At 44.4% G+C, this 27,912-nt stretch overlaps 1 protein-coding gene across 2 annotated transcripts; it reads left to right on the top strand.

Moving 5' to 3' along the window:
- Positions 1-24,249, top strand: LOC129713253 (glycoprotein-N-acetylgalactosamine 3-beta-galactosyltransferase 1-like). 2 transcript variants are annotated; one of them, XM_055662200.1, is made up of 5 exons: positions 48-226; positions 9,741-9,831; positions 13,085-13,309; positions 16,174-16,841; positions 18,796-24,249. In XM_055662200.1, the coding sequence occupies exons 1-5, from the start codon at positions 128-130 to the stop codon at positions 18,949-18,951; spliced, it is 1,239 nt and encodes a 412-aa protein (XP_055518175.1). In that variant the 5' UTR covers positions 48-127; the 3' UTR covers positions 18,952-24,249. The 2 variants fall into 2 exon arrangements, with proteins under 2 accessions (XP_055518167.1, XP_055518175.1); XM_055662192.1 differs by lacking the exon at positions 9,741-9,831 and having other exon boundaries at positions 1-226.
- The last annotated feature ends 3,663 nt before the right edge of the window (positions 24,250-27,912 follow it).

Genomic DNA, 27,912 nt, shown 5'->3' with positions numbered 1-27,912 from the left:
AATTCCACCTCTCGCATGGCAGTTTGTGCTCCACCCTTCCCCCTCACCTCTCTTTACCAGCTTTCCTCACTCTGTTCGAACAGTCTGAAGAAAGATCCCGACCTTTGTCTCTCCATTCCCTCCACAGATGCTGCCCAACCCGTTGAGTTTCTCCAGCGCTTTGCGTTTTGCTCCAGATCTCCGCATCTACGGCTCCTCGTGTCCCCTCTTTCACTTTGTTGCACACGTAAGTGGATGTTTAAAAAAAAATCTAATCTAACATTCCCGGTGGAGGCTGCGGAGTAGCGGGCGGGCTCCCGTCACTCGGACCAGCTCCAGTAGATACAGATGGTGTAAGCACTTGGACCGGACGAGGTTGGCGAACAGGGGAGTCGCGCTTGTCATGAGAGGCTGAGCAGTCGTTTATTCCAATGTCTGAGGATTGACTCTCGCGTAGACAGGGCTGCTGAAGGAATCACTTGCCTGGGAGCAATAGCGGTGTGGACCTACACATATTTCATGAAAGGGAAATGAGGGCGGGTGAAAGTTTTATAGGGTTAAAGGGGGGCTGGCTGGACAAAAGAGAACTAGACAGGAATAGGGGTTTAAACCAAAGACCCTCGTATCTTTATCTTTGTCCTCTAGTATCTTTGGTTTAAACGGCGCGGTTGGCTTTCCCTGGCAGAGTCAAATCTAATTTTACAACCGGTTAATCAGTCAATTGTTATAAATCCAGGAAAATGGATTCGATGGAAATAAAGTGAAACTGCGGCGATAGAGCGCGATAGGATCCTAGTCGCAACCTCACATTCCGCTTGAGTAGCCCGGAATTTACCAGTTTCAGGTAACCCAGTCCTCCCTGCTCGCAATAATCCATCTCTTTCGAGGCAAAAGTGACTGCGAATGCTGGAATCTGTAGCTAAAAAAAAGCAGAGCAGCTGGTGGAACTCAGTGGGACTGGCGGCATCAGTAGAGGGAATCAGGCAGTGGACATTTCAACTTCAGACATTTCATCTGCACTGGTATTCTTTTGTTTACTCTTTCCATCTCCACGTCCCACCGGCACACTTGTATACATTGGGTATACAAGCAAATCATTTCACTGTGCCTAGTATTCCTATTCCACTTCCACCCACCTATCCATTATCTAGACTCATCACTGTCCCGCACCCGATTACAACTATCCATCACCCAAAAACCTCCCTTGCCGGGCCGGCCCGAGGCCGATTGGACCGATTTTTTCAAATTGGGCCCCGCACCCTAGGGGGGGGGGGGGGGGCGTTAATTTTCCGTATTTCATATGAAAATACAAATTCGCTTTGTTAAATATAGATTTTTTAAAAAATATTTGCCATACGGTTTTGTTACAAAACTTATATGGTTTTGCACATGGAATACAAGCGCTGTACGGCTATCAGACACAAACGATGTGTTAACGACTGTAGCACTTGCGTTAACAGCCAGTTGTGTATGCGTCATCAATGCAGCGATCCACATTCCTCAGTAAATGTATAATTGTGTTTTAGAAGAGGTATTTCTTTACCTGGCATTCCTATTGGGATTACTACTGCCTCCTTCCAGCTTTGCGGTAATTTCCCACCCTCCCACACTTTATTATAAAATTCTAACAACAAATCTTTGGATGTTTCACTGAGATGGTTTAACATGGTGTAACAAATCTGACCTTTACTGCTGACATCTTGGTTTTTCTAAGAGCTCGGTTGAATTCTGTCTTTGTGAATGGTTTGTTGAGTACATCGTTAGTGTCTTCCTCATGTCGTATTAGTCTCCTGCATCCTTCCTGCATCTAGCCTGTCCAACCCCTTAAGAATTTTGTACGTTTCTATAAGATCCCCCCTCAATCTTCTAAGTTCTAGCGAGTACAAGCCGAGTCTATCCAGTCTTTCTTCATATGAAAGTCCTGACAGCCCAGGAATCAGTCTGGTGAACCTTCTCTGTACTGCCTCTAATGGCAAGAATGTCTTTCCTCAGATTAGGAGACCAAAACTGTACCCAATACTTCAGGTGTGGTCTCACCAAGACCCTGTACAATGCAGTAGAACCTCCCTGCTCCTGTACTCAAATCCTTTTGCTATGAATGCTAACTTACCATTCGCTTTCTTCACTGCCTGCTGCACCTCCATGCCTACTTTCAATGACTGGTGTACCATGACACCCAGGTCTCGTTGCATCTCCCCATTTCCTATTCGGCCACCATTCAGATAATCGTCTACTTTCCTGTAACTGATTTATTTATTTTGTAAAGGTCTGCAATTATATTTTGAGCGCTGTTGCTGGTAAAAATTTAAACATTTTTATTTATTTAATGAATACTGGTGACTAAAAAATAAAGATTCGGAGGAACACAAAAATGCTGGAGAAACTCAGCGGGCGCAGCAGCATCTATGGAGCGAAGAAAATAGGCAACGTTTCGGGCCGAAACCCTTCTTCAGACTGATGGGGGGGGGGGGGGGGGGGGGGGAAGAAGAAAGGAAAAAGGAGGAGGAGCCCGAGGGCTGAGGAAGGGGAGGAGACAGCAAGGGCTAACAAAATTGGGAGAATTCAATGTTCAGGATGCAGACTCCCCAAGTGGAATATGAGGTGCTGTTACTCCAATTTCCAGTGTTGCTAGCTCTGGCCATGGAGGAGACCCAGGACAGAGAGGTCGGATACGGAATGGGAGGGGGAGTTGAAGTGCTGAGCCACAGGGAGGTCAGGTTGGTTATTGCGGACCGAGCGGTGGTGTTCGGCGAAACGATCGCCAAGCCTCCGCTTGGTCTCACCAATGTAGATCAGCTGACAACTAGAGCAGCGGATGCAATAGATGAGGTTGGAGGAGATACAGGTGAACCTCTGTCGTGTTTTGTGTACCTCTGTTCTGCGTACCTTCGATTTTCCAGCATCTGCAGTTTCTTCTTAAACAAAGATTTGGAGGACTCTTTTAAAGCTGATTCTTAGCTTTATCACCATTTTATTTTTGCTCTTTATGCCCCTAATTATAAAACCCGGGTGCTGTGTTTTCTGGCATGTGAGTAATATACCTGCATGTGTAAACGATTGGCAAATATATTTTAGGTTGTGAGCAGTAATTGCTGGAGCATCACAGGGATCAGTGCCGGGGCCTCAACTATTTACAATCTTTATTAATGACTTTTGATAAAAGGTCTGAAGGTTATAGTTATAGAACATGGAAATGGCCTTTTTGGCCCAATTCATCCATGACGACCGTATTGTTGATATGACCTTTTGTCAGCATTTGGTCCACATCCCTCTAAATCTTTCCTATACGTGTATCTGTCCAAATCGTTTTTAAACATTGTAATTGTACTAACCTCTACCACTCTACGCTGGATGCTCGCTCCATATATGCACCACTTTCTGTGTGGAAAACTTTGCCCCACAAGTCCCTTTTAAATACTTCCCCTCTCATCTTAAACCTATGTATTCTAGTTTTAGATCCCCTTTCCCTGAGCAAAAAAACATGACTGTTCACGTTATATCTTTCTGTCGTGATTTTATCAACCTCAAAAATATCAGTTTCCTGTCCCAGCTGATCATGACCCTCCTTATAATTCAAACCCTACTGACTTGGTGACATTCTCTTGAATCTTTTCTGCACCCTCTCCACCTTATGGCATCCTTCATTTAGTGGTCATGAGGTCATAAGCGATAGGAGTAGAATTAGGCCATTTGGCCTATCAAGTCTATTCCACCGTTCAATCATGGCTGATCTGTCTCCCCCTCCTAACCCCATTTTCCTGCCTTCTCCCCATAACCCCTGACACCTGTGCTAATCAAAAATCTACCTATCTCTGCCTTAAGAATATCCACTGATGTGACCACTACAGCCTTCTGCAGTAAAGAATTCCACAGATTCGCCACCCTCTGACTAGGTAAATTTCTCCTCATGTCCTTCCTAAAAGGACATTCCTTAATTCTGAGGCTATGACCTCTAGTCCTGGACTCCCATTAGGGTGTTTACCTCTGCATATCCACTCCATCCAACCCTTTCACTAGTCTGTATATTTCATTGAGGTCCCCCACTGAATCTTCTAAACTCCAGCGAGTACAAGGCCAGTGCCAATAAACGCTCATCATAAGATAATCTATCTATTCCTGGGATCATCTTTGTAAACCTCCTCTGGACCCTCTCGAGAGCCAGCACATCCTTCCACAGATATGGTGCCCAAAATTGCTCAAAATATTCCAAATGTGGCCTTACCAGCGCCTTATAGAGAGAGCCTCAGCATTACATTCCTGTTTTTGTATACAAGCCCTCTTGAAATAAATGCGAGCATTGAGTGCTTTCTTTACTACTGATTCGATTTTCAGATTAACTTTTTGGGAATCCTGCATACCAAGTCCCATTGCATCTCCGATTTCTGGATTCTCTCCCCAATTAGAAAATAGTTTACACCTTTATTCCTACTACATTCAAGAGAGCTAAATAGGGTTCTTAAAGATAGCGGAATCAGGGGATATGGGGAGAAGGCAGGAACGGGGTACTGATTAGGGATGATTAGCCATGATCACATTGAATGGCCGAAGGGCCGAATGGTCCACTCCTGCACCTATTGTCTATTGTCTACTACCCAAATGCATGACGCCACACTTTGCAACATTTTATTCCATCTGACACTTCTCTGCCCACACTCCCAACCTCTCCTTCTGAAGGGTCTCTGACTTCTCTACACTACCTGCCCATCCACCTATTTTCATATCTTCTGCAAACTTGGCCACAAAGCCTTTAATCCACTCGGCCAAATCATTTATATACAACGTGAAGAGTAGCGACCCCAGCAACGAATCTTGTGGAACTCCGCAAGTCAGTGACAGCCAACCAGAAAAAGCCTTTCTAAAAACCTTATTGCTTCTCTTTGTCTTCTGCCATCCAGCCAACCTGCCATCCAGCCAACCTGGTATCCATGCTCGTATCTGCCCTTCGATTCCATGGGCTGCCATCTTCTTTTGCAGCGTCATGTGTGTCACCTTATCAAAGGCTTTCTGAAAATCAAAGTAAACATCTGCTGACTCCGATTTGTCAGTCCTGCTATTTAGTTCAAAGATTTCCCGCAAATATGTCAAGTGACATCCACTTCATAAAGCCATGCTGACTTCAGTCCATCAACCCATCCCCACCCCTTTCCGCCTTCTGCAGAGACTGTTCCCTTCACAACTTCCTGGTTAACTCATCCCTTCCCACCCAACCACCCCCTCTCCAGGTACCTTGCCCAGCAACCGCAGAAGACGCAACACCTGTCCCCATTCTTCCTCCCTCGACTCTGTCCAGGGACCCCAACAGTCCTTTCAGGTTAGGCAGAGGTTCACTTGCACTTCCTCAAAACTCATCTATTGTTTTCATTGTTCAAGATGTGATGTAGACTCGCCGATCATTTCGATGAACACCTTCACACAGACCGCCTGAACCTACCTGATCTCCCGGTTGCACAACACTTTAATTCTCCTTCCTATTCCTACACAGACCTTTCTGTTCAACGTCTCCTCCATTGTCAGAGTGAGGCTAAATGCAAATTGGAGGAACAGCATCTCATATTTCGTTTGGGCAGCTTAGTGGTATGATTTTGATTTCTGCGGCACTCCTTCTCTCTCTATCCATCCCCCACCCAAATCGCACTAGCATCTCATTCTCACCTAACAAACAGCTAACAATGACCAGTCACCTTTATCATCATTACTTTTTTGCATATCTTTCGTTCATTGTTCTTTCTATCTCTACATCATCGCCTATATCTCTTGTTTCCCTTATCCCTAACCAGTCTGAAGAAGGGTTTTGACCAAAAATGTCACCCATTCCTTCTCTCCAGAGATGCTGCCTGTCCCGCTGAGTTACTCCAGCTTTTGTGTCTATTTATGGTTTAAACCAGCATCTGCAGTTCCTTCCTACACACAACATTGCCACTGTTGATGTGGTATAATTATAATCAGAATCAGAATCACACTTTATTCACCAAGTATGTTTTGCAACATACGAGGAATTTAATTGGCCAGATCAGTCATATAATTAAAAGTACCAGGTCACTTCAAAAACACATTTTAACATGAACATCCACCACAGTGATTCCTACACATTCCCCACTGTGATGGAAGGCGAAATAAAGTTCAAGTCCTTCCCTTAGTTCTTCCTCGGTCGTGGGCCTCGAGCCCCTGTTGACAGGATGATCTTAACTCCCGTAGCCGGTGGCATTCGGGCCATCTGCGTCGAGGCGATCTGCTCGACGACAGGGCAGCCATCGCCCCGGCGTCCCTGGTGATCAAGTCAATTTTGTAATTGGCAATTGGTAAACTGGTAATTTTGGGGAATGCGGATAAAAGTAGGTTTGTGCCGACACAGAACTATTTCCATCATGACTCCATGCTACAGAGGCATTTAATATGTGCTCTTGGAGCAAGTAGAGCCAGTTTGTCTTGTTTGAATTCTTAAACCCGTCTCAGGTGCGAGTCCACCCACGAGTGATCCCGAGTTTAAAACAAATCAAACTCGTGGTAATCAAGTAGAATTATCGTAGCGGGAACATCGGAACTCGTGGACATAACTTAGCGACTCGTAACGCTAACGCAGGTCCTCGGGAAACTTGTTAACTCGTGAAAATCTTTCAACATGTTGAAAGATTTCCACGAGTCAAATTTACTCTTGAAGTAAAAATTTTTAACTTTTAAACTCGTTGTAAGAATATACTAGCCCGTGAGTTTACCGTAGTGAATCGTGAATCTACCGTGGGCACTCTTTAACTCAGCGGGACAGGCAGCATCTCTGGACAGAAGGAATGGGTGACGGTATGATGTTTCCAAAATTCTGCTACGTCTTTGTGTTACTCCAGCACCGTGTGTTCGCTTTTTGTCAACCAGCATCTGCCCTTTCTTGTGTATGACATTATTTGTATCCGTGGCAGTTTATTGTCGTTCCCTTCAGTTTCCCAGGGGGTCAGGACGGGACTGGAGTTCAGAGGGAAAAGTGGGAGGGGGGGGGGGGGGTGAGGAGGGGGGGGGGTGGGGGGGTGAGGAGGGGGGGGGGGGGGTACGGGGTTGGGATGACTTGGTACGGGAGACAAGTGTAGGAGAGGTGTACTGACTGTGGGCAGACACTTTGGTAGTGATTGCCCACGGGGTTCACTGTCGAGGACTTCATAATGCAGAGAGCATTATAAACAGTGGAGCGATTAACCCTGGAAAGGCAGGAGACATTTCTCAGAGTTGGAAACAGGAAACTGAAGAGGCTCACTTAGACTTAATATTTCCTTGAGGTTATTAACGACAGATACATGGATGGGAAGGGTTTAGAGGGCTCAGGGCCACATGCAGGCAAATAGGACTACCCCAAGACGCCAACTTGGACGGCACGGCCAAGCTGGGCTGAAGGACCTGTTTCCGTGTTGTACAGCAATATGACTAAGGCCTATCCAGGGGGATTGACATGTTTTGTCTTTTTCCTTTCTAAAGATGCAGTGTATTTTGGTGACTATTGCACACTGCAGACCAGAAGCTCCTTCAATACCCAGAGAGAAGGGATGGGCGGGTTAGGTGAACAGGAGAGTGGGGTTGTTTGCAGTTGCAGAGGGAGGGGGCAAGGGCGGTACAGTTCCCAGTCTCAGCTCCTGTTCTACCGAGCGTGTGGACGTGGACGGGTTGCTTGATTGGCCGCGGACCATGGTGTGGTAGAGCCGGCGTACCTGCTGACTCCCACCCCCCCTCTCGGTCTGGGGCTACGCTGGGAGAGAGCCCCCGAGCACCTGCAGGGAATTCCCACATATATGAAGCAGAGAGAAACATGAGTTCTACACGGCTCTGTCCGACTTTTGAGAATGGATTCGGTGGTTTGTACCCACTCCTCCTCCCTGCCGCCCCCCACCAACCAGGCCAGCAAGCCGGACCCCTCCTCGTTACAGCGGCGGAAGCGACATTTCCGAGAATGGGGCAGAGAGCTGGGACAGGGCTGGGATGGGAGCAGGGCAGATGAGGCACACCAAAGGAACAAACAAGTTGATGGCTGCAAGGGGCAGGCGGCAGAGGTCTTGTGCCCCCGCGAGGTAGACCGCTCTTCCCCCTGCTAGTGCACACACAGAAAGAGAGATGAGCAGAGAATGATCCCAGCCTAACCCAAGAGCCTTGTCACACCAGACAGATTAATGATGCCTGCGCATCCCCCCCGCTCCCCCACCCCAACCTCCCTCCACCTCAACTCGTGTCTGGGCACCAAAGCAGCTCAGGAGGCGAACCCTGAGCTTGGTCTCCCAACAATCTGATGTGCAACTGATGTGAAAGAACAGCGGCTGCGGCCGGCCGGCACCCGACATGGACCTCTCACACCCTCACACACGAAAGTTGTGTGCGAATAAACAAAAACAAGGAATAAGACCAAAGCCCGGCTTGAAAGGCAACTAAAAATATATTCCGCTTGGAACGAGCAGGCGCGGAGACATCCGTCCACATTCAAACATTTCATCTCCCGTCTCCTGTGTAGACCTGGCAGTAAATTCAATTAAAATATATTGCAAACCTCCGCCCGCTGGTCTTCTAACTACGTGATGTGTGTTTCAAACAAATCATAAGTATAACTGCTCTGGCACTGGACGGTGCGCATTTTCCCTTTGTAGGTCACATCAATAGATGCGGCCGCACTGAATTCTATATTAAACTCAAAGCCGCAGGATGGAGCTGTCTTCATTAACACTGTTGGTTCGCCGCCACCGCCTCGTTGCTGCACAATGGCAGCGAGTGCGGGGCCGAGATCCTGCTTAGTTTTTTTAAGTTCTGAAATTGAATAACCTTTAATACTGCATCTGAATCTACTTACTGAATGAGATGCTGTCCAGCTCTTCTATTTGATAGTTAAAACAGACCTTCATTCACGGTTGGCTCAACAATACTTCGGGAGAGGAACATGGTACATCGCAGAAATTAGAAGTAAACGGCAAACTTGGACATACACGTGGGAACTCGTTTAAACTCGTGAACATAAACTTGGAATCTCGTAGACAACCACGAGTGTGATTTTTTTTCTTTCACTCGGGATCACTCGTGGGTGGACTTGCACCATGAGACAGGGCCATTACCTGCCCTTTTAAGTAAATGTTAAGCACTTTCTCGACACAGCCAACAAAAAGTAGGAGTTGGCTACGACCCACAAGCCTGCCCAATCATAATTTCTGATTGAATTCAACAAGTAAATGCTACTTTATTGTCACATGTACCAGGTACAGTGAAATAGCTTGTTTTGCATACAAACCGGTAAAATCACACCGCAGCAGATCTCTGCTAGACAGTACACAAGTGTTGCCATGTTTCTGGCACTGACAAATGTTGCAAAGGTTTACGGAATGTTCCTATCTACTGAATGCCGCAGCACATGACACCAGCCTCCAACCCCCCCACACCTGCCATGACCCCCTTCATTCATGGCCACCCCTTCGCCGCGACTCCCCTTCATTCTCGACATGATTTCAACCTAGGGCGTTGTTTACATATGTTTTACATATTAGGTGGAGGTTCCAAAAGCAGGAAACACTTTGCATGATAAAATACTCCCCTTGCAGATGGGTCAAGTCTTTGTTCCTTTTATGAGCTGGTCTCTATTATTAATATTCATCCAACAGATGAAGATAGGCTCTGGAGAAAGTGATGGAGATTGGGACACGTTGAATTGAGTTGAATTCAATTGAAAGATATTTGGAAACATGCCCTTCGACCCACCGGGTCAATGCTGATCATAGATGACCCATTCACACTAGTTCTATGTTTTCAAGAAGGAACTGCAGATGCTGGAAGATCGAAGGTACACAAAATTGCTGGAGAAACTCAGCGGGTGCAGCAGCATCTATGGAGCAAAGAAAATAGGCGACGTTTCGGGCCGAAACCCTTTTTCAGACTGATGGGGGGTGGGAGGGGAGAAGGAAGGAAAAAGGGACGAGGAGGAGCCCGTGGGCAGGGGGATGGGAGGAGACAGCTCGAGGGTTAAGGAAGGGGAGGAGACAGCAAAGGCTAGCAAAATTGGGAGAATTCAACATTCATGCCATCAGGATGCAAGCTGCCCAGGCGGAATATGAGGTGCTGTTCCTCCAATTTCTGGTGTTGCTCACTCTGGCAATGGAGGAGACCCAGGACCGAGAGGTCGGATTCGGAATGGGAGGGGGAGTTGAAGTGCTGAGCCACCGGGAGTTCGGGTAGGTTATTGCGGACTGAGCGGAGGTGCTTAGTCTCACTGATGTAAATCAGCTGACATCTAGAGCAGCGGATGCAGTAGATGAGGTTGGAGGAGATACAGGTGAACCTTTGTCGCACCTGGAACGACTGCTTGGGACCTTGAATGGAGTCGAGGGGGGAGGTGAAGGGACAGGTGTTTTCATTTCTTGCGGTTGCAACAGAAAGTGCCCGGGGAGGGGATGGTACGGGGGGGGAAGGGAAGAATTGACAAGGGAGTTACGGAGGGAGTGGTCTTTGCGGAAGGCAGACATAGGGGGAGATGGGAAGATGTGGCGAGTGGTGGGGTCACGTTGGAGGTGGCGGAAATGGCGGAGGATTGTGTGTTGTATTTGCCGGCTGGTGGGGTGAAAGGTGAGGACCAGGGGGACTCTGCCCTTGTTGCGAGTGCAGGGATGGGGAGAGAGAGCAGTGTTGCGGGATATGGATGAGACCCTGGTGCGAGCCTCATCTATGGTGGCGGAGGGGAATCCCCGTTCCCTGAAGAACGAGGACATTTCCGATGCCCTGGTATGGAATGTCTCATCCTGGGAATAGATGTGGCACAGACGGAGGAATTGGGAGTAGATCGATGGAGTCTTTACAGGGGGCAGGGCGGGAAGACGTGTAATCCAGATAGCCATGTGAGTCAGTTGGTTTGTAGTGTATGTCGGTCAGAAGTCTGTCCCCTGCGATGGAGATGGTGAGGTCAAGGAATGGTAGGGAAGTGTCGGAAATGGTCCAGGTGTATTGGAGTGCCGGATGGAAGTTGGTGGTGAAGTGGATGAAGTCAGTCAGTTGTGTGTAGGTGCAGGAGGTGGCCCCAAAGCAGTCGTCAATGTAACGGAGGTAGAGGTCGGGGATGGGGCCCTGGTACGTATTGAACAAGGATTGTTCAACGTACCCGACAAAGAGGCAGGCGTAGCTGGGGCCCATGCGTGTGCCCATAGCTACGACTTGTGTTTGGAGGAAATGAGAGGAGTCAAACGTAAAGTTGTTGAGGGTGAGGACCAACTCCGCTAGGCAGAGGAGAGGTGTCAGTGGCTGGGTATAGGTTGCTCCTCTGGTCAAGGAAGAACCGGAGGGCTTTGAGGCCATCCTGGTGGGGGATGGAGGTGTAGAGTGACTGGACATCCATGGTGAAGATGAGGGGGTGGGGGCCTAGAGAGTGGAATGCGTGGAGGCAGCGGAGAGTGTCTGAGGTGTCTAGAACATAGGTGGGAAGGGATTTGACCAAGGCGGATAGTATGGAAGATGAGTTCGGTGGGGCACGAACACGCAGAGACAATGGGTCTGCCGGGAGAGCTGGGTTCACACTAGTTCTATGTTTTCCCATTATCTCAACCACTCACTGCATGCAAAGGGCTGATTAACCTATAAACCCGCACATCTTTGGGATGTGGGAGAAAACAGGAGCACCTGGAGGAAACCCACTTGGCCACAGGGAGAACATGCCAACCCAATACAGACAGAACCCTAGATCAGGATTGAACCCAAGGGCTGAGTAAATTGATGTTATTCAAGGCAGTTCGGGGAGCAACTGGAAAGATGTTTCTCTGAAGTCTCAAGCATCAGGGCATCGCTGTCTCACTATCATTTAGTGTATGATCTTGAATAGGATCCTTCTGGGTCATATATCTGTGCTAGCCGAACATGTGGTGAGCGCAGAGTCTCCTGCACTCGCCTAAAAAGTTGCCTAAGTGGGACAGGCCCATAAACCTATGTCCCCTGGTCCTTGACTCCTCTACTTTTGGTACATTTACCCTATCGATTCCCCCTCATGAACGTATATACCTCTATAGGAACATACATCATCTGCCTGCAATCCAAGAAATTAAATCCTAGTCTGCCCAACATCTCCCTGTAGCTCAGGCCCTCAAGTCCTGACAATATCCACATGAATCTTCTCTGTGCTCTTTCCAGCTTAACAACATCTTTCCTATAGCAGGGTGACCAAAACTGAACACAATACTCCAAATCCAAATCCCAACTTTTACTCAATACCCTGATTGATTTAGACCAATGTACCAAAACCCTTCATGACCACCCCATTGTTCTTTAAGTGTGCCACATTTAAAGAACTATGTACCTGCACTCCTAGATCCCTCTGCTCAACAACACTCCCCAGGGCCACTGTGAGTCGTGCCCTGGTTTGACTTCCCAAATTAAAACATCTCGCAGTTATTGCGTTAAATTCCATTAACAATTCCTAAATTCACTTTGCCCAACTGCTAAAGATACAGCTGTAATTTTTAATAATTATCTTCGCAATCTATGATACCACGCACTTGTTAGTTAGTAAGCTCTTCAAAATTACTACTTATGCCTTCTACATTCTTATCCAAATCATTGATTGACAAACAACAAAGGGCCCAGCACCAATCTCTGAACCACACCACTAGTCACAGGAAGTTACAAGAAACCACAAAATACTGGAAATACTCAGCAGGTTAGGCAGCATCCTGGAGAGAAAAGAGAACTTTCCGAGTCACTGATATGTCATTCAGAATGCCAACCTTAGTACAATGTGCATTGTAAGTTTTTGAAATGTTCCTTCCTTGCTTTAAACGCCAAGACTAGACTCGACATGAGCTACATTTTTGACCATATTCGTGTTTGTCTTGGGTTTAAGAAGATATGATCTTATTAAGGATTTAAGTGCTGATGTAAATGCAGGTCACTAAGTTAGACCTTCCACAGAGATATGAATGCACGTACAACACAACAGGATGTCTCTTTTTAGAAATATTTTTGACACAACCTGTGCACATGGAAATATTCCCTTCGAAGCACCATCTGGTGTAATAATTCTTTGCCTAGTTTATTGTTAATATTTGTGAATGTACCTATAATGATGTGTCACAATCTACCTGCAATCTATTTGTAAAACATGTTTTCTCTTCTTCCCTAGATGATTACAACTTGAAAATGGCAGGCAAACGATCAGTAATATGTGTGGTCAAGTTTCTCTGTGGAGTTGGATTAGGATATTATATCTGCTATGTCCTGATTAATGGAATTGGCACACTATTAATTCAGTTCTTGAATGATGCACATGGAGCCATAAGTGATTCTGACAACCACCAACGCCGATATCTTGAAGGAACGATTTCATTTAACACCAGGCAACACAAAGGTGCCTTTTTCATATGGCAATGTGGTTATAAAGTTATATTGTTCTATCATGATGCATAATGGTGAATTATAAAGTAGTTGATGGCTTCAGGTAACAATATAAATTAGAGTAATAAACGTCACCCATTCCTTCTACCCAGAGATGCTGCCTGTCCCGTTGAGTTACTCCAGCTTTTTGAGTCAATCTCTTTTGATCTCATTGATCAACCTTAATGTATTTTTGTTTATTCTTTTAAGCAATGTTGGAGCCTGTAACAAGTCCAATCGCTCCCTAGATGCTGCCTCACCCGCTGAGTTTCTCCAGCATTTTTGTCTACCTACTCCTTATTCTTAAATTGTGATCTCTGGTTCTGGACTCTCCCAACATTGGTAACATTTTTCCTGCATCTAGCCTTTCCAATCCAAGAATTTACAAGAAACCTTTCCCTCTCATCTTTCTAAGTTCCAATGAATACAAGCCCATCATACAGTGTATTCAGAAAGTATTCAGACCCCTTCACTTTTTCCACATTTTGTTACATTACAGCATTATTAAATGGATTAAATTCATTTTTTATCATCAATCTACACACAATACGCCAGAATGAAGAGCAAAAACAGGTGTTTAGAATTGTTTGCACATGGTATTGTCTCTTGTGTGGGACCATGTCAAAGGCTTTCTAAAAGTCCAGGTTAACCACATCCACTGGCTCTCCCTTATCCATTCTACTTGTTACATCCTCAAAAAATTCCTAAAGATTAGTCAAGCATGAATCCATGGTGACTTTGACCGATGTTTTCCAAATGCGCTGCTATAACAATCGACTCCAGCATCTTTCCCACTACCGATGTAAGGCTAACTGATTTATAATTCCCTGTTTTCTCTCTCCTTCCTTTCTTAAAAAGTAGGGTAACATTGGCTACTCTCCAGTCCACAGGAACTGATCCAGAATCGAGAGAACATTGGAAAATGATCACCAATGCATCCATGATTTCTAGGGCCACCTCTTTGAGTACTCTGGGATGCAGACCATCAGGCCCTGGAGATTTATCTGCCTTCAGTCCCAACAGTTTACCTAACACCATTTCCTGACTAATGTGGATTCCCTTAATTTCCCTCTCCCACTAGGTCCTGGGTCCCATAGTATTTCTGGGAAATTGTTTCTTTTTTATTTATCTAAAGAAGCTTATAGAGTCAGGTTTTATATTCCCCACAAGCTTTCTTTCATGCTCTTTTTTCACCCTCTTAATTAATCCCTTTATCCTCCTCTGCTGAGTTCCAAATTTCTCCCTGTCCTCCGGTTTGCTACTTCCTCTGGACAAGTTATACACCTTTTCCTTAGATTTAGCATTATCCTTGATTTTCCTTGTTTGCCATGGTTGAGCCGCATTCTGTTTAATTTTTTTGCAGACAAAAATGAACAATTTTTGGAGTTCATCTTTAAATCTTTGCCATTGCATCTCCACCGTCAACCCTTTAGGTATAATTTGCCCGTCTATCCTAGCTAATTTCCGTCTCATAGCTTCAAAGTCTCCTTTCTTTAAGTTCAGGACATTAGCCTCTGAACTAACCATGTCACTTTCTATCCTAATGCAGAATTCCACCATGTTATGGTCCCAGTTTCCCAAGGGGCCTTGCACAACAAGATCCCTAACTAATCCATCCTCATTACACAAGACCCAGTCTCAGATGGCCTGTCCTCTAGTCAGTTCTTGTACATATTGGTTTAAACAACCATCCCGTATACATTCCAGGAAATTCTCCTCATCAGGGCTGGTTGGTCCAAACTATATGTAGATTAAATATGTAGATTAAAGGTCCAATCTATATGTAGATTAAGAAAAAAGTCACTCATGATAACTGCAATATCTTTGCTAAATGCATCTCTGCATCGATTTCCTGCTTGATGCTCTCCCCAACCTCCCTGCTGCTATTTAGTGGTCTGTATACAGCTCTGCACTTGGCTATTTGGCAGTTCTACCCATACTGATTCTACAGCATCCAAGCTAATGTCTCTCCTTGCTATTGCATCAATCTCCTCTTTAACCAGCAATGCCACCCCACCTCTTCATCCTTTCTGTATATTCTTCCTGAATATCGAATACCCCTGCATGTTTAGCTCCCAGCCTTGGTCAACCTGGAGCCATGTCTGTAATTCCAACTATATCATTTTCCTTAACTACTAACTGCATATTCAATTCATCCTCCTTATTACAAATTCTCCTCACATTAAGACACAAAGCTTTCAGGTTTGTTTTTCTCATCTTCCTTCTCCCTTTTGCTTCTGTCCCTTAATGACCATGTGTCTCATTGCATTGGGTCCCATCCCCCTGCCCTGTTTGTTTAAACGTGACCTTTCCTACACTCTCTTTCCCGTTAACTGCACGCATACGCTTCCACGTTGTTGACTGTTCAGTTTAAACCCACCCGTGTAGCACTAGCAAACCTGCCTGCCAGAATGTCGGTCCCTCTCCACTGAAGGTGCAACCAGTCTCTTTTGTACAGATCACTCTTGCCCCAGAAGAGATCACAGTGATCTAGAAATCTCAATCCCTGCCCCCTGCACAAACTACTCGCCATACATTCTCTCTGTTCCTAATCTCACTAGCACGAGGTACTGGAAGCAACCCAGAGATAACCACCCTAGAAGTCCTGCTTTTTAGCCTCCCTAGTTCTCTATACTAGCGTTGCAGAACCTCCTTCCTCTACCGTGTAATCAGTGCATTGACTACAGATGTGTTTTTCCAAAGTAACCTATTTTACGGATATTTTAAGTGAAGTAGTATGGGCACTGAATGTAGAAGCCCAGCTGATAACTTTAGACTGTTCGTCAATAATATTTTGTCATTGTTTTTAAATGAAATGCATGAATCTTCTCTCTCCAGATGAAAGCAGAAGCCTTGCTGATGATTTGTATAAGAGAGTGCGAATCCTGTGCTGGGTGATGACTCGGCCCCAGAATCTGGAAAATAAGACCAAACATGTCAAAGCCACCTGGGTTAAACATTGTAACTCTGTGCTTTATATGAGTTCTGAAGAAAACAAAGATTTTCCTACAGTGGGACTGGATGTTATAGAAGGCAGAGATGAGCTGAACTGGAAAACTGTCAAAGCATTCAGATATATTTCTGACCATCACTTGAATGAAGCTGATTGGTTCTTGAAAGCAGATGATGACACATACGTTATAGTTGAAAATCTGCGTTGGCTATTATCAAAGTACTCTCCAGATCAACCCATATTCTTTGGAAGAAAATTTAAGCCATTTGTGAAGCAAGGATTCATGAGTGGTGGAGCTGGATATGTACTGAGCAAGGAAGCAGTGAAAAGATATGTTGATATCTGCAAGACTGGTAAATGCAGTTATTCTACAGTTCAAGAAGATGTGGCCATTTCAAAGTGTTTGGCGGGTCTTAATGTATCAGCTGGCGACTCCAGGGACACAAATAAAAGGGAAACCTTTCATCCTCTTCCGCCAGAACATCATTTGATAAAAAAATATATACCACGATCATCCTGGTACAGAAAGTATTGCTTTTATCCCATTACAGAGGTGAGACATTAAATATGTGAACTTAAAATATTCTTTTTAGTCTTTTGTCTGTAATCCTAAAAGATCTCTCAGACCATTTCCCTTTCCCAACCTCCAAATTGACCTCCAAGGCATGCCCACACATTGCCTCCTATTTAATTGACTAGAAGAATTTTACACTGAGGAAATGGTTGACATATAAAGTTTCTATGGGGATAAGAAGCAATTAGGAATTCAAATCCTTGGCAAAAATGTTGAAGTGTACACAGATTATTGAGAGTTGAAATCTGCAGGGTGAGATGGCTTTTGCTCCATTACCTTTCACCATCATGGGAACGTTAGCCCTGAAAATTCATTATCTTTCTATTTTTTTAAATCTCCCACTTATTGGCTATGCAAATAGTTATTCCTTGCCGGTTTTCATGAAGTCCTGTCCTGTGTGTTGAAAATGTTCCTCTCTCAATTTACGTCCCAATTTGCATATCATCTTTATCCCTCTCCATAACCACCTAGAAACATGCAGAATTATGATCAGTGTTCCCAAATGTTGAATCACTGAGACTTCCACCTCTTGTCCAGCTTCATTCCCTGAGATTATATCCAGTAGAGCCTTTTGTCCAGTATGACAATCTACTTATTGCCCTAAATACTCTTCTGGATGCACTTCACAAACTCCTCTCTATCAAAGCCCTTTGCACGAGACACGACCACTAAATCTTTGGTAGGTTCAAGTTCCTCACAACTATCACCCTATTGCTCTTGCATCTTTCTGTGATTTATCCACATATCTGTTCCTCTATTCCCCACTTATGTTTGGAAAGCATTTAATTAACCCAAGCAAAGTACTCACACTCCTCTTATTTCAAAGTTCTACCCATGTACCCTCGCTGGAAGAACCAGGTATTCTTAGTATATGAACTACATTTTGTGAAGAGCCCGGCTACATGCACAACTAGATGAACCAATTTATATCTTGGAAAAAAAGATTTTGTCCAAGATGTTGGTAAGAAGAGTTTTGTGCCCTTCTTTTGCTACATTGATGACTGCATTGAGGCTGCCTCCTGCATCCATGCAGAACATCAATGTCATCAACTCCACCACCATCTTCAATACTGCCCTCAAATCTCCTTGGGTCATCTTTTACAGATCTGTCGTCTTTCTTGACCTCTCTGTCTCCTTTTTGGGATACACCATACCCACAGATATATATTACAAACCCACTAACTAGACAACACCTTCTCCCACCCTGTCTCTTCTCTGGAAGCAGGCCTTTCTCAGAGATTCTCTGTCCATGGAGTCTTCTCTCAAGGTAAGATTTTCTACTCAAGACATCTGAAATGTGCTCTGTCATCGGGAAACGTTTCCCCCACCACCGGCCCCCACAGTTGTGGATGGAGCCCTCACCTATCTCCTCCATTCCCAATAGTTCTGTTCTTTCACCCCTCACTCCTGACGCAGAAAAGGGATGGAGTTCCTCTGTTCCCACCCTTCACCCCACCAGCCTCCGAATCCAACACATCATTCTCTGACATGTCCACCAGCATCAATGCAATCCCACCACCAAACACATCTATCTCTCCTCCTATCCACTGAGTCTTTCTCTCCATAACTCCCTGGTTTGCTCATCCTCCTCCACACACCTCTCTCAAGCACTTTCCCCTGCAACTGTAGGAAGAACATGTCTCCCTACACAACTTCTCTCACCCCCATTTGGAGATCTCACCAGTCGCTCCAGGTGAGGCAGTGGTTTACATGCCTCCTCCCTTGCACCAACCCTATTTGTCACGTATCCATGTTCTCTAGAGATGCTGCCTGACACACTGAGTTACTCCCACACTTTGCTTTCTATGAAGTGCTAGCCACCCAAAATCCATAATTCATAATTCTTATGGGAATAATGTGGGGATCGACTGTACTTGGCATGAGACTTGCATAAATTTGGATGTTTCTTTAATGCAGTTTATTTTCTCTTTAGGGGCCTGGATGTTGTTCTGATCTGACAGTGTCATTCCACTATGTCGATCCTGTGAACATGTATCTTTTAGAGTACTTGACTTATTGTCTCCGACCATACGGCTACAAGTATAGATATTATCCAGAGTCTGCAGCAAAGGAATTGAAGGAGACATAGATTTCTGTGAAACGTCTGTTCAAATTTATGTGTTAGAAATGAATGGTCATCAAAAATGTTTTGGAGATTTGAGTTTTGCGCAAATTACACTGGAAAACACAGCAACAGAAATAATTATATGGCATAGTTGTAAACAATTACATATGGATATCAGTGGGATTTTTCTTTCTTTTACTACTGGCGAAAACAAGCAATTACATTTGTATCATGATAAATAAAATATGTGTGTATTCATTCATGACTCCATGGGAACAACTGTACATAGTCTTGGCTGCATTGATGTTTAAATGAGGATAAGAAGGGCCTGTATTAAAGCTTTATTTTTGGATTTGCTGCATTCTTTCAGCAACAGCCTGACAACATTATATCTGGTCTCATTGATGCTTGTTAGAAGTAAAACTATTTAAAGTTGTTGCTTACTATCTTGCTGAAAGATATGATTATTGGGTACAAACATGATTCGACTTTCCTGTAAGCCTTTACTGTATGGATTCACACTCTAGACACTTCCGCCCCCCCCCCCCAAAATGAATGGAGACCTGTAACAGTTACAGAATGGGACCACAAGCAGATATTGCAATACATATTAGGAGAGCAACTTGTTTTAAGAACCATAAAAAAATTGTTGCCATTGCACGAGTGGCCCAAGGAGATAAAGAAATCCATGGTATACATAAAACAATTTGATTTAAAGTTTAGGATTAATTATGGGGGAAGATGTAATTTGTGGAATATAAAGGTGAATTTAAGTAAGGGAAGTGTAAATTGGGGAGATATCTGCAGTGAGTTTCTCATTCACTGTCATTCATTTCACACTATTGGGCGAAGTGATTACAGTTTGCTATTCCTAACAATACAACACCAGGTTATCAATTTTATTAATACTCATGGTTGATCTTTATGATAACTAAATCATGAACTCATTTTTATCCATTATGTATCTAGATTTGGTATGGAATTTTTCTTTCCAAAGAAATAAGACTTGGGGAAATGCAATAGCAAGAATTGTACATTTATATAAATATACTAGACTAAGTGGGACCCATTGGGTCCCATGTTCACACGGGAGGGCTGGTCCCCTGACGCTATATTCAACATCTCCACCAATTCCAATATTGGTGGCAGGTGTGGGGGCTTTCTGGAGCGCTGGTATGGGTTCTTGGGGTGGGAGCTCAGTCCCTCAAGCCTGATCTGCTGGCAGCTCACGGCTGGTGGGCTGGCAGTTGACTCATGGCTAATCCTTGAAATTCCATTTCAAGGAGGGTGCAAGGCCACCAAATTCAAATCCTTTTTCCTACCATTTCAAGCAGGGTGCAAGGCCACTGAATTCAAGTGCAGTTTCATACCACTTTGAGCAGGGTGCAAGGCCACTAAATTCAAGTGCAGTTTCCTACCATTTAATGAAACCACCATAAAACCACACAAAATTCCAAACTCACAGTTCAGTAGCCATTCAGTGGGTTCAGTTGATTCACAGCTCAGACAGATTGATGACCTCTCCCTCCCCCATCATGTAGAGACTGAGCCACACCCACACTTCCATTTTATAACCCCTCCCCCTCCCACTGGAAAAGGTGTGGCCTTCATGGCGTGATAGACAGGAGAGAGATTCTCAACATTTTTTAAACACTAATAATACTTTTATTTTTCATTGATGGGAAGAATTCTCTGTACCTGCTGAGCAGAGGGGGACTGAGTAAGATGGCCAAAAATCACAGCCGCAAGTGGTAGCGTTTTATCTAAAATCAATATACAGTGCAAACAGGAAGTAAGTGCATTTGCAGTAGTGCCTTTTAACCTCAAGCCAAAGCACCCAAGCCACCATTTGCAGTAAGTAGTGCCTTTCAATTTCAAGCCAAAGCACCCAAGCCACCATTTGCAGTAAGTAGTGCCTTTCAACTTCAAGCCAAAGCACCCAAGCCACCATTTGCAGTGTAGTGACTTTCAACTTCAAGAGAAAGCACCGAAGCCACCATTTGCAGTAAGTAGTGTCTTTCAACTTCAAGCCAAACCACCCAAGCCACCATTTGCAGTAAGTAGTGCCTTTCAACTTCAAGCCAAAGCACCCAAGCCACCATTTGCAGTAATAGTGCCTTTTAACTTCAAGCCAAAGCACCCAAGCCACCATTTGCAGTAAGTAGTGTATTTTAACATCGCCAAAACTCCCAAACAACCATTTGCAGGCAGTGCCTTTTACTTCAAACAAACCATATTTTTATTTTCAAACTACATTACGGGGACTCACAGTTGAGTAGACATGTGTTCAGTGTTATTCAGAGCTCAGAGAGATGTGACCCTTTGGCTTCATCCATCTTGCAGAGACTGAGTGAGGCACACCACTTCCTGGTTTTATAGTCCCTCCCCCTCCCTCCAGCAGGGGCAGCAGAGAGAATGGTGAATTTAAAATAAACATTAATATCTCTCTGATTTGTCATTGATGGGAAAAATCCTCCAGTCCAGGAAGGCGGAGGGGGGCTCTGAGCGAGGTGGCCAAAAATGACAGCCGTAGTTGGCGGCGTTCTCTCGGAAATCACACACAGTGGGCCAAAAGCGGTCAAGATCAGACTTTTAGTAATATAGATTATTAGAAACATAGAAATTAGGTGCAGGAGTAGGCCATTCGGCCCTTCGAGCCTGCACCGCCATTCAATATGATCATGGCTGATCATCCAACTCAGTATCCCGTACCTGCCTTCTCTCCATACCCCCTGATCCCCTTAGCCGCAAGGGCCACATCTAACTCCCTCTTAAATATAGCCATATTGAATATCTTGTGCCATGTAAACCTATTTACTTGGTTTGAATAAAATAAACAAGTCCATGGTTACAGCATTTATTGATGATATATTTTTTAGTATAGGTTCACTATCCAATTTCCTGCATCCTTGGTTCCAGAGCTTTGCTGTATTATCAGTTTTGCCAGGCCTTCCGAGGTCACAAAGGCAGGGATGGGGAGGGGCCAATATGCCGGCTCTCATAGTCAGCAAGCATGTCAGCTATGTGAACAGCTGGTTCCAGAACCCCGGCCGCAGCCAGCAAAACAACCTGCCAAACCCGCAGAAGTTGGCTCTAGCTGGGCTGGAGTTCCACAGCCCTGGCTGCCCTGGGGCAAATTCAACACACCATTTGGGCCTTACCATTGTCTGTACCCGAATACTTAAGTGATTCCTTTACAGCAAAATCAAAGAAGGATCTTGTTTAAAGTACACGGCCTCACCCGACCTAGGCACCACATTTTCCACAGATTAAAGTAGAGAGATTGGTGCTGGACCTGTATATACTCTCTGCCTTTGAATCACCATGTAAATAGATGGCTGAAGTGGAAAATTAACACTCAAGTCTCACGGATAAAAGAGACCATTTTGTACAAGTGCACCACATAAGTTCTCTTTTTTAATGAAAAAATAATAATTTTATTAGAAGCAATGTACATACATAATAATCATGGTATATAACATAATACATTTCATGTACAACTTCTTTATTTTTTATTTTGTTATTTTTGATAGAAAAGAAAGAATGAAAAGAGAGAAGCTTTTAAATAGCTTGCGGCCTTAGAAGTGTAGAAAAAAAAAAGCCCCGAGAATAAAAGGGTCTTAAGAAAAGAAAGGAAGTTAGAAGAAATACAAAAAAGATAGAACTAAACAGAAAAGAAAGGGAATGTGCCTAAATGGCCTGTCCCACGAGCATGCGACCTGCATGAGGCAAGCGCGACCAAACCAGAAGCGGGGGCCTCACGGAGGTCGAGTGATCCCCATACAGGGCAGGTCCCATCAGCATGCGCCTGCATTAGATTAGATTAGATTAGATGAGCATGCGGCGAGCGCGACCAAACTGGAAGCGGGGGCTGCGCGGAGGCCGAGTGAGTGACGTGAAGTTCGAGCGATGTCCGGTGTCTATCTTCAGTGTAAACCAGCACCTGCACTTCCATCCTACACACCATTGACTGACTCTTGGCAAACCTGTGCTGAAATCAGATTTAAAATAAACAGTGAATAATTTTTGGTACATTGCAGAATCTTTAAAGAGGAGACCCTTTGGTTGGATAAATCATACCATCTCTCCAGTTAGTCCATCATCCTTTCAGATACTAATTCAGCTCCTTTTTGAATGCTAAAGTTGAATTTCCCTCCATTGTTACAGCAGGACAGTGGAATACAAATAAGGTGCACTTATTTCAAAAGATTTTTCTTCTTCATTTTTGGGTAAATTTGCGAATCATAATTCTATGGCTCACCAATGGGAACTGATTTCCTCTATCTGCTCTGTCTGTACCATTCATGATTTTAAATATCTCAATGCGATCCCGTTGCACCCTCATGTTACAATATGAATAGTCTCAGCGTCTCCATTCTATCAATATAATGAGTCGCCCATCCCTGGAATCATTTGGTAAATCACTTCTGTACCCCTGCCCAAGCCTTTACCCATTTCACTTAATATAACACTCCAAATGTGGATAAAACAGTGTTTCATGAACGTTCACCTCTTTAAGTAATTTAGACATAAATCCAGGGTCATAATTTATTTACCTCATTCTCAACATTCTCTACAATTTTCACGTTTGTTTTTCACGCATGTATCCAAATCTCTGTTCTTGCACCCTGTTTAGAATTCTGCCCTCTAATTTATGTTGTATCTTAATCTTTCAACCAGTGTGTAATTCTTCACGTTTCTTAGCATGAAATTCAACAACACTTATTTGTTCTTCAACCAGCCTATCCAAATCTTCTTGACATCTATCACTATCCTCCTCACAGTGCACTACATCTCCATTTTTTTTTGTCATCTGCATATTTGGAAATAGTGCCCTTTGATCCTTAATCCGTCACTGTATTATGAAAGGCGGTCTCAGCACCAACCCCTGGGGAACTCCACCATATGTTTCTTGCATGTACAAAAACACAAGTTTCACTCCTGGAGATACAGTAGGTATCTTCTCCAATCTTGTCTATTGCATTCGGTGCTCTTGATGTGCCTCCTCCATATCGGTCTTGTGAGAATTTTACAAAATTGAGAACCAGTAACTGGTTACCAATTTTACCAAATTGAGAACCAGTAACCAGTAGAGATCAGGATGGTTATAGATTGATGAAATGTTTCCAACATTATTTGAATTGCTTATTTCTGTAAGGATAAAATTATATATTGCTTTCAATCTGTGGCAAAATACCGATAAAATTGGGTAATTTTAACTTTTTGATTTATGTAATGATTGTACATTCTTTATCATGAATCTTTCTGTGAATCACTATAAAAGTTTCAATTCTAATAAAATGAAGCAATATTTAGCAATTATGATTTGCTTCAGAGTCATTACTCTCTCTGATGGAGCTGTTTATTCCAGGATTTCCAGTTATTTGTGAAGGTTCTAAGGAAGGAGAAGGGAAATCATAGAAACCATCTTGCCCTATCTGTGTTTTTTATTATTTCTTCCTTTGAAATTATTTTGGGAGAGAGATCTGGATTCTGCACTGGCCAAGTGGAATCCAGGTGTTAGACACAAAACACTGGAGTAACTCAGCGGGACAGACAGCATCTCTGGAGAGAAGGAATGTGATGTATCGGGTCGAGACCCTTCTTCAAACTGGTTAGGGATAAGGAAAACAAGAGATATAGACGATGATGTAGAGAGATAAAGAACAATGAATAAAAGATGTGCAAAAAAGTAATGTTTAAGAAAGAATTGCGGATTCTGGAAAAATCAAAGGTAGACTAAAATGCTGGAGACTCAGCAGGTGAGGCAGCATCTACGGTGAGAGGAAATAGGTGACATTACAGGTTGAGACCCTTCTTCCGACTGATGTCGGGGGGATGCGGGAAAAAGAAAAGAAGACAGTAGGCTATGGGAGAGCTGGGAAGGGGAGGGGAAGGAGGAAGAAAGCAAGGATTATCTGAAATTGGAGAAGTCAATGGTCATACCGCTGGGGTGTAAACTAACCAAGCAAAATATGAGGTGCTGTTCCACCAATTTGCCCTGGGCCTCACTCTGGCAATGGAGGAGGCCCAGGACAGAAAGGTCAGGTTTGGCATGGGAGGGGGAGTTGAAGTGCTGAGCCACAGGGAGATCAGGTTGGTTATTGCAAACTGAGCGGAGGTGTTGGGCGAAGCGATCGCCAAACCTGTGCTTGATCTCGCCGATGTGGAGAAGTTGACACCTGGAACAGCGGATGTAGTAGATGAGGTTGGAGGAGGTGCAGGTGAACCTCTGCCTCACCTGGAAAGACTGATTGGGTCCTTGGATGGAGTCAAGGGGGGAGGTAAAGCAACAAGTGTAGCATTTCCTGCAGTACTTCCCCTGCTTATCAGTGCTTATTCCCTGCATATTACTTTCCCAACTTATTTCCTGCCAGTCTTTGTCCTACCCCTCCTTACTTCCAACTTCCTTTCCCCCCCTCTACAATCACTGAAGAATGGTTCTGTGCTGACATCATCTATCCAAATTATTCAGAAATGTTGTCTGACCTGCTGAGCTATTTTGTGTCTTATCTCTCATGTGTGATCTGATCAATTACATCTACATCCCGCTGTTTCCATGACAAGTGTAAACTTGGAAACCATACAGTCAAGTCAAGTCACCTTTATTTGTCACATACACATACAAGATGTACAATGAAATGAATGTGGCAATGCTTGAGTGATTGTGCAAAACAACAGAACAGAACAGAACCAGTATTTACATTAAAAAATGAAGACACACCCTGGTGAGATCAGACTTTACAGTCCTGATGGCCTGTGGGAAGAAATTCCGTCTCATCTTCTCTGTTTTCGCAGCACTTGCCTGACTGTAGCAGCTGGAACAGTCTGTTGCTGGTGTGGGAGGGGTCCTTCATGATCTTGCTGGCTCTGGATCTGCACCTCCTGGTGTATAGGTCCTGCAGTGGGGCGAGTGTAGTTCGGCCGAACGCACTACTCTCTGCAGAGCCTCCTGTCCTGGGCAGAGCTGTTGCCAAACCAGAAGGAGATGTTTCCGGTCAGGATACTTTCCATAGCACCAGAGTAGGATTGAAGGATCCTCAGAGAGACTCTGAATTTCCTCAGCTGCCTGAGGTGGTAAAGGCACTGCCTTGCCTTTCTCACCAGTGCGGCAGTGTGTGTTGTCCATGTCAGGTCCTCTGTGATGTGGACTCTCAGGTATTTAAAGCTGCTCACCCTATCCACAATAGTCCCATTTATTGCCAGTGGTGTGTACATCCTCGGTTGTTGTGCCCTTCTAAAGTCAACAATCAGCTCCATAGTTTTAGTGACATTCAAGAGGAGGCTGTTGTTCTGACACCAGAGTGCCAGATCAGCCACCTCCTCCAGGTAGGCCTTCTCATCATTGTCTGAGATCAAGCCCACCACCACAGTGTCATCAGCAAACTTGATGATGGAGTTGGAGCTGAACCTGGCCACACAGTCTTGTGTGTACAGGGAGTACAGTAGGGGGCTGAGGACGCAACCCTTGGGCGATCCTGTGTTCTGGGTGAGGGGGCTGGAGGTATGTCTCCCCATCTTGACCACCTGGGGTCTGGCGATGAGAAAGTCCAGGACCCAGGCACAGAGGGGGGTGTTCAGTCCCAGTTCCAGCAGCTTATCAGCAATTCTGGTGGGGACTATTGTGTTGAAAGCTGAACTGAAATCAATGAACAGCATCCTCACATTGCCTCCCTTCTGGCTGTCAAGGTGAGAGGGAGTGGTGTGCAAAACCTGGGAGGCCACATCATCTGAGGATCGTATTGGACGGTATGTGAACTGCAGCGGAACCAGAGTGTGTGGGAGGATGGCGCATACAGTTTCAACAATGCCCTATTAATTAGTAGCATAAGTAACACCCAGTTCTTATGTGTGCTAACTGGGAATATTTGATAATGTACCAACATCATATATAATTGCTTGTTATAAGTGCATGTTCAGTTTCATAAACCAGCACTCTCAGGTGCCATTGCATCATTTTGTAAATTCTTAATTAACTAATGTTAAAGTAGAATAGGATCCACAACAAAACGGCCATATTATCACACACAACCTGGACAGACAGCATGATGGCTAACAATGTTGATCAAGATTGAAGTCCTTGGATACATCCTGGCCAGGCTTGGCAGGAATCGTCCCTGATTTGTAAGAGATCAAGCTCGAGCCATCACTGATCCATCCTTAATCTGATATTAAAAAGTTAGGCATAGCAAATTCAGGCTCCTCTTAGTTTCAAATATCTAATTCCTCGCCACAGATGTGGCCCCAGAGGATTGGAGAATAGCCAATGTTGTTCGTCTACTTATAAAGGAAAGTAGGACTCATTCAGGAAATCATTAGCTGGTGAGCTTCACATCTGCAGTAGGGAAGCTATAGGAGAGGATTCATGGGATTAAGATTTACTCATGTTTGGAAGAGAATGGGTCTTTTAGAAACCAACCATGTCAAGTCGTACAAACTTGATTGAGCTTTTTGAAGAGGTGTGAAAAGTGATTGGTGAGGAGCCTAAACTTGTTTAGGTTGCATTTGGAGTAATGTGTGCAGTTCAGGTCACCCCATTGCTGGAAGATGTGAAGGTTTTGGTGAGGGTGTAGAAGAGGTTTACCAGACTCTGCCAGGATTAGAGGGTATTGGATATAAGGAAGGTTGGATTGTTTTTTCTGGAACACCGCAGGCTGAAAGGAGGCCTCAGGGACGTGTACAAAAATTATGAGACACATGGATAGGGTAGACGGTCAGAACCTTTTCCCAGGCTGGGAAGGTCAAATTCTAGAGAGAAATAGCTTTAAGATCAGAGGGGAAAGTTTATAGAAGATGTACAGAGGCTGCAAGTGTGCAGGTGGAAGCAGTTGGTATAATGCAGTTGTAGAGGTTTTTAGATAAACACATGGATATGCAGAATATATAGTGGTATGGAGCATGTGCAGGCAGAAGTGATTCATTTAAAATGGTAACATGATTGGTACAGACATTGTGGGCTGAGCAGCCTGTCCTTTGTACTGTTGT

This window comes from Leucoraja erinacea, chromosome 2 (assembly GCF_028641065.1).
Source record: "Leucoraja erinacea ecotype New England chromosome 2, Leri_hhj_1, whole genome shotgun sequence".
Taxonomy (NCBI): Eukaryota; Metazoa; Chordata; class Chondrichthyes; order Rajiformes; family Rajidae; genus Leucoraja; species Leucoraja erinaceus.
This window is presented reverse-complemented; position numbering and strand designations above follow the sequence as displayed.